Below are 7,936 nucleotides of genomic sequence, written 5' to 3' on the forward strand. Positions count from 1 at the left end.
TACAGCGGAGGAGCACCAGCAGCCGCTGCGGTACCTGCCGCACGCACACCCTGGTGCCAGCAACCAGCCCCACCCCTGCCAACCACCCGCTGCGCAAACCACCCCCGGGGGAAGCGCGTGTTACCTGCTGCTCCTCGGCATCTGGAGACACAAACGGCCCTGCATAGCAACAACAGAAACATCTTTTTGAGGCTAGACATGTCCCACAAGCCAACTCCACACCAAAATGAAACCCCGCTTGAGCGGCTGGAGGGGGCACAAGGACTGCCACAGCGCTGGAGAAATTGCTACAAACTGCCCACACAGCCCAGCGTCAATCAGCTCGATTATTACCTCCCTAAAAAAATCCCAGGGGCCAAACCGCCACAGGGAGAAAGAGCAGTAATGCAAGCCAAATAAATTTGTTTTGCAAGGGTGCCCAAAGAAAACCATACGCTTACAGCAAGATACAGCACAGGACCACTCCTCGTTGTCAGCATGCAATGTTCACGTGTGCTCTACAGAAAGTCAAGCCTCATCATAAAAATTTATATCAGAATGGGAATAAGAGAGAAGCAATTGTTTCTGACAATTCAAACTGCGTAAAAAGCATTTTAAAAACACCATAACCACATCTCTTCCTTCTAGCACAAGAAAGGGGACAAGTTTCTCCACACTTCCTAAGTTAAAACCAGTTTATTTTTCAAGAGCTTTTTTTTTTTAACATAAAATAACATCACAAGTCAGCTTTTCACAACAGGCTTACTAGAAAGCGATTCTATGAAGTATTCTTGAAACCTATATTCATGCACATAGAAAATCCAGAAACTGAAGCAGAGTCAGAGCTGCTGACACATCCCCACTTGCTTTTCAGATGTGAAATCCTTCACAGCAGCCCTTGACGTTTCAAGTCTTCGTAGGTCTTCTTATTCACCACGTTCCCACTGGAATCCTCGTATTCCTCCTGGAATGGAATGAACAGGTTAGGGACAGCTGGACACAGCCTGGCGCGGGCTGTACTACAGTACTTCCACTTTAGTTCCAGCAGCACCTACTGAACACGACCATCCTGCCAAGAACCTCCCTACACAGGGGTGTGCAGCGGATCTGCAGCAGGCTCCGTGAGAAGAGCTCATCCAGAGTCCGAATACCTACACGCTGCACTACAGGCTGCATTTCCCACAGCTGCTCTGCGTACTGCTGAAAAATGGTCTGAGACGCAAGCTTAAGAAAAGGCACACATGGAAGTGAGCACGCTGCTCACAACAGTTCCTTTCTCTTCTCACAAAACCTAAGATGATGCTGGCACTGTAGGTAGTGGATTAAACAATTGTTGCATAAAGGGCTGAGTCTGTCCCATGTCCTGTCAGAACTACTTTCCAACACAGCACAAGAAGAGCTTTTCATTCAACACCAACAGGAGCTGTGCAGCCAGCAGCAGAGGCTCCTGCTTATCTCTCCAGCATGCAGGGGACTCTCTTAAAATTCTTCTGACAGAGCCAGACAGTTCATACAAGGTAAGCGGAGGGTTCCCGTGTACACAGGACTAGAGACACCCACATGCCTCTAACATCTCACCTCTGTATCGGGCTGCCATCTCTCTGAAGCCTTCTGTTGTTTCAGCTTTGCCCACACTGTAAATAAAGTCATACAGGATCAGATGCCATTTCCCTTGAGATACTGCTCTTTAATCTAGTAAAACATAAACAAGCTTTTTTTTTTTTCCTTTCTTTTAAAACACTGTCACTTCAGCAGTCCAGGAACGTATCTAACATCCACTACAAACGTCTCATTCCCCATACAGCTTATCAAAAGGCACAGGAACTAAAGCAAACCAGGCTTCAAAGTGACCATTCAGGATGGCACACAAGAGACAAAGGTCCAAACCCATCACCTCAGAGATACAGCTCCAAAGGTAATAATGGCAATCCCAGCCAGCATCTACTCCTGCAGGTATCTGACAAACTAAAAACCACCCTCCATTTAAGAGCTGGGAGGGATGGTCCAAGGAAGGATCATTCCATGTGCACCATGTTTCTTACCCTCTTTCCCAAAACTAGTCTCTGGTCACAGGGCAAGACAAATTCTTGTCAAGAGCTAATACGAACGTTCTTATGCCACATGTTCCCTGTCCTGCCAACACCACTTACACGAGACTGCATCCTCAATCTGTGTGACATTGGCAAAGTGTGCTGTGTTGGGAATGCCCAGGCACCTCATCCCGTGAGCGTGTCGCCACTCCTGGGGAGAAGAGGCAAGAGGTCAGTGTGCGAGAGGGAACGCTGCTTCATCCACAGTGCCAAAGGCTAAGAGACATATTAACATCTGAATGGGGTGAAACAAACACTATCAAAATACAAATCCACCAGTCCTAGAAACCTCTGTAAAAATATTTTTCCTGTATTTTGGACAGTAACAATACATTGTCAGTCAATAGGCACCGTGCGCCAGTCAGACCTGGATACTGGAATTGGTGTTCAAACAAGAGAGGCCCATACAGAAGTTTGCAGAAGAGATCTCTGTATGCCCTCCATAATTTATGGTCCCAATCACGTGGCCCTGCAGCATCAGTCCAGACCCACATTTCAGAAGTGGAAGAACTGCTACGCGGGCACTCCAGTGATTTACCAGTTACTTATTATAAAGATGATCTGAACATAGTCCTGAAGTCTTTGTAGCAAAACATTACTTACTGCAAAGTGACGCTGAAAAGCCTTGGGCCCTCGGTAGGTATAGTTACCACAAATCTCGCAGTTGTAGTTGATGTTTAAGCCGTGTAATTTGTATAACCAGTACGGGATTGGCTGACAAGGAGAGAGAAACAAAGATCAGACCAAACGGCAAGGCAGGTTCAAACAGAAGAGTAGCGAAGACTCAGTGACACCGATTTTTCCAGACCTGACAATCTCAGTTACCTTGCCATCCCAACCAAGAGGCAGATTTTTAGGATTATAGATTATTTCATTTTCTTCATCTTCACTCTCACTCTCGCTGATCTGCTCTTCCTCCTCCTCCTCCCTCTCTTCCCCTGTCCGTGCTTGCTTACGCTGCACGTTCTCATGAGTGAGGTGTCTCTGTTCCTAGAGTGTGAGAAAAGAGAAGGAATTGCTGACACAACATGACAGTGACAAAATAAGGGCAGACTCTTGCAGTGTGAAACACTTCCTCAGTGTACAAAGGGAGGGGAATGGAAGACCAGTACGAAACAGAAAACTCATTTTATTTATCCCAAGATAACAGCAACAGCCACCCCTCCTAAAAGCAATCGCCCCAAACTGAAGCAAGGACTTAAGGCAAGCATCAAGGCAGAAGAAGTAAACACCATGTGACTTGGGCATGAAATTATCTACATCAATATGGTGCCTAAAAGAAGAAGAAAAAAAAAAAAAAGACAAGACAGGCTTCCCCAAGGGAACATGTAGCCTTTGTACCTGGGTCTGTTCACAAAAGCCTGCCAAATCACTAGCTAATGGAAATATAAATGTAATCCATCTGAGTCTACTTACTGACATAAAAAGCTATCTGCTAACATACACTTCCAAACATGATGACTCTGGACATGAAAATAACTCTTTCGGGCATGGTGTCTATGAAAGCTCTGGGTAAAGGTGTGGATGACCTTCCAGTCACCATTTGACAGCTCTGAAATAAAAAACTCAAAGACTAATAAAATCCTTACCCCAAGAACTTCTACATACTCATAAATCTGAGCTTCCAGGAATGCAAGATCTTTATTTCTTTCAGTGTCTCTGGAAACAGATGAAGAAACTTTATGAAGTCCATTCCAGAACTGCAAACATCATGTGTACACTGAACACCCAAAGACACATTTGACTTGTATACGGCAAGAAAACAGAAACAAGCACCAAACACATCATGTAAACTAAATCACACACAAACCATCCCCCTCTGATCAATCTTCCATTGGTTCAGGACTGTTTGGTCCAACACAAAAAGTTTTAGTACTCCAGGAATCTCTCTGTCATGACTATATAAAAGCGTGATGTCTACAGAATACTTCTCATCCAAGTGAAAAGAATGCCACCGACCTGAGAATGACCTTTAGGAACTCACCTTTTGCTTCCTTTTGTCTTTGGATTCTTAGCAAACAAGGAAGGATCAAGTGCTTCTAGGGATTTGCCTTTAGTGCTAAAAAGTCTCTGAGCACGCTCCTCCAGAGTCCTGCGGAGAATCAGGGAGGAGACACGTCTGCACCATCATTTTACATTTCCTGAGAACTCTTTGAATTCATGCAACAAAATTCTAAATTTAGCTTTTAAGAGACCATGAGCTTTCCTATTATCTTTTCTTCATCCCTTAAGCCAAATTCCCAAATTCTTCTACACAAGAGACTTCAGTATAGGATACTGTGATCTACTGTTGAAAAGTATCCCCTGACTGGTTCTCAATGTTTTGTCTTTCAAACATCATTAAAGCAATCCTTGTACAATAGTGATGACAAAACAAGTATCCTACAGAGGAATGCAAGACAGGAAGACCTCAAAAACTGAAAAGGAACTATGAAAAGATTGCACCTTACCCGCCACACTTCAGCCCCAGGGCCAGTAAAGCTGATTTTAGTCTGTCCAGTCCCAGGGAGGCCAATTCCTGTTCAATTTGAGTAAATCACAACGCGAGAAAAGCTATTAAAGAAATACAACATGGATGTACGTCCATTTAAACCCACTAAAAAAGCAGAAAAAACACCCCAAACAATGAACTGCATTTAAGCTTCTGCCTGCTCAAAATGTAGCACTACGCGCAGGGCACTGAAAACATACCTCCCAAGAGGAAAACGCCGAGAGATCCAGGTGGGCTCCAGCATGAGTGAGTGCACTGCTGGTCTCTTTCTGCCAAGAAAAGCCACATGCAGGATCTCTGTGACATCCTACATAACTTCATGCAATATAATCCTCTAACCTCAAGAAAAGCAGCTCCTTTCACAGAGAAAAATTCTCTCGCTAAACTGAGCAATGGAACAATAGAAAACATCCGAAATAAGCAAACCTTGATAAAGGTTTGTTTCAAACTGGTTACACTGTTTTCCAATTCAATTTAGTATTAAACTGCATCTTTGTGACACACAACTACACACACTGCTGTTAGTATTAACCTGGAGGATGACTTTACACCAATGATTCACAGAAAACCTGTCACCAGCACAGAAGCATTCACACGGGCTTAACGACTGCTCACCGGCCAGCCAGGGAACGTTCCATTTTCCCACTTCTTCTCAAACTCCGTCTGAATTTTCCCAAAAAGTTCATTCTGGTCCAGTAACGGTTTCACTCGGTCTGTGTAATCCTGTAGGTACTCGAGAAGCATTTCAAGGTACCTGGCAGAGTAACCACAAGCACAGGCAATTCAATCTCAACCTCTAGCGTATTTCTCTAACCACATCTTTGGAAAGTAATCACCCTCTAGGACTCCAAAGGGAAGTTATCAAGATGTTGACAGTTTCCAACAGATAATTTCTAGATGCAACAGTGACAAGGATAAAGTAAGGTCCCTCCACAGAGCAGAATGTGGCTTTCCACAGGGCTCAGACACATGACTGAGTTACTATGGCTCAGTGACCCAACTTACATGAGTTAAGTTTGACTGTTAATTATATTCTTAGCAGCTGTACACTTAAGAAGCAAATTCCTTCTCATCAACTGTCATAAAAGAAGCAGAGAGGCAAAAAAGCTCACCTCTTGTATTCAGCATTTTTTCTCTCCTTGGGAATATCGAAGAGTTGGTCAAATGTGGATAAGTAAGTGATGTAATCCAGTTTCTATGGAAGAAAAAGTTTGAATCAGACTTTATACACATGCAGCTAAATTAGCATCCAGTTTCCAGCCCAGAAGAAAAGTGCCAGCTCATAACATTCCTCTAGACTGCAGAGGCCCAGGGTTCTCTGTCCGCTAACACATTGCCTTAGACACCTCTCAGTACTCACCCAGTCGAAGAACACAGAGGCTTTTTACAAGGTCATCATTACATTAAGATGACAGAGAGATAACAACGGAAGAGAAGAAAACAGGAGAGTCTGAAGCAGCATTCAGAATTCAGATGCTGTCAAGCTGTATGTTTAACAAAGCTACTTTGAAGTAGCTATTTGGAAATAAACTTATTTACATAAGAAAAAAACTCCCAACAAATAACCGAGAACCAATCAAAGAAAAACCCCTCAGCCTTGAGCACTGAAGTTGCCCAGACACATGCAGCCACTCACCTCCGATGATTTCAGATTGATGTACTTGAGATAACAATCGTGCAGATCTAAGTATCGTCCATACCCTTCCTCATCTGTGAACTCCACCAGATCTGTCGGAAAGATCATTAAGAGCTTTATCTTCCCTTCTTATCATACATACGCTTTAGAACTTGAACAGGATTAACTGTGGGCTAATTTATGCTTAAGGAAAATGTTTGCAATGTAAGTGGAACTCGTTAATCAGACACCTGACTGCAGCTCTTTGGAAGCACGTTAGAGTATTCCTCAAGAGGAGCACCACTGCTGTGGAATATTCCAGGGGGCTGCAGCTCAGAATAATTTAAATTACAAAATAAAAATTTTCAGAAGCCATTTAGTAAAGGGAGGTGGAACTCTGAAACGTGCAAAACAGACCAAACAACTCATTAAATAACGCCTCTCAAGCAGGCACCGTATTTTCACTTTGACTGGCCTCAGAGAAAAAGCACAAACTTACTTTGAGCTTCTTCACTTGGGTTGTCTCTAGCCTTCAACAGCTCCTCAAACTCCACTGACATCGGAACACAGATCTTAAAGAACAGACAGAAGTTACAGAACAAAATATTACTTCAGCTGATGTCCCAGAATAATTAATATAAAATCACAATAGGCTGCAAACAATAAAACTGCTAACTGAAAAGGTATCCAGAGCATTTCTTCACCATTACTTCTACACAAAGAAAAAAAGTCTGACTTTAGCCAGCACGAGACAGACAAGACCAAACGCCAGCTCAGCAGCAGAACATTCCCGAGCTAACGCACAGCAAGTGGAGAACACGGCGAGCACCTCGCATCTTCTGTTCACACTGCTCTTGCAGGAGCTGACATATGCTCTGAAGCAGTGCCCAACCCTGAACATTTTCTGCTCTCAAGTGACATTTCAGTATACTTAATACTTGTACATTAAGGCAATTAAACTGGAAAAAAATAAAAAGCCTCTTTATTGTAGGGTTGAGGTCCAACAGACCACAAATCAGCAGCAGATAACTGCTTACCTCATTTGGGTGCTTCCGGTGAAACTCCTTAATTTGTTTCAGCCTGTTGTAGAATTCTGCAAATTCATTTGGCCCCGAAATGGCACTGAGTTCTTCCTTCCGTAAGCTACGAGATCATGAAAAAGGACAGATTACTGGTGGAAAGGAAAACACACTGACACTGACACAACCTTTTTCCAGGTCTAGTGCTGCCTTCTGACCACAGAAAGCTCTACTAAGCCTGACCGCAAACCTCAGAAAGTCACATCAGATCTCACAGTCCTGCAGGTCACGTCTCCCACTGAACGTGCCGCGTTCTTCCCTCACACACCTTCCAGCCAACTCACAGCTTCTCGCCATGACTTGAACCAAGTAACAAAACGCGTGTGTCCAGCAGGAACCTATCCAACGTGCCATCGGGGTCCTGCCCCAGCAGGCTTATCTCCAAAGCTCCACTCGTGCTCTCACACACCATCACCGCCCTGACATACACAAGCCCCCGGTTCTTCCTCTGCAGCCCGCCCTCAGCAGACGCTCAGCCGCACACACCCCAGACAAGCTGTCTGCAGGAGCACTCACCCGTCCTTGTCGTCATACAAGTCCCTCAGGTTGCCGCTCACCTCCATGTACCTCTAGAAAACAAAACAAAGCCCCAAGGCCGCCGAGGACGTCACCAGGGCCGGGACCGGCCCGTTCCCGGGCGCTCCGGCAGCACCAGCAGAGGCCTGGCCCGCCCCGCGCTGCT

At 44.6% G+C, this 7,936-nt stretch overlaps 1 protein-coding gene across 1 annotated transcript; it reads right to left on the bottom strand.

Annotated features, from left to right (window-relative positions):
• Nucleotides 1-656: 656 nt before the first annotated feature.
• SF3A3 (splicing factor 3a, subunit 3, 60kDa) lies at nucleotides 657-7,817 on the bottom strand. The gene is made up of 15 exons (XM_010081612.1): nucleotides 7,771-7,817; nucleotides 7,213-7,318; nucleotides 6,675-6,747; nucleotides 6,197-6,288; nucleotides 5,673-5,755; nucleotides 5,176-5,314; nucleotides 4,761-4,829; nucleotides 4,520-4,587; nucleotides 4,054-4,161; nucleotides 3,659-3,728; nucleotides 2,895-3,059; nucleotides 2,673-2,783; nucleotides 2,130-2,220; nucleotides 1,558-1,613; nucleotides 657-943 (listed from the first exon to the last, which is right to left on the bottom strand). Exons 1-15 carry the CDS (start codon nucleotides 7,815-7,817, stop codon nucleotides 866-868), a joined length of 1,356 nt encoding a protein of 451 aa, XP_010079914.1. The 3' UTR covers nucleotides 657-865.
• Between the last annotated feature and the right edge of the window lie 119 nt (nucleotides 7,818-7,936).

Source organism: Pterocles gutturalis, unplaced genomic scaffold (genome assembly GCF_000699245.1).
Source record: "Pterocles gutturalis isolate BGI_N339 unplaced genomic scaffold, ASM69924v1 scaffold37154, whole genome shotgun sequence".
NCBI lineage: Eukaryota > Metazoa > Chordata > Aves > Pterocliformes > Pteroclidae > Pterocles > Pterocles gutturalis.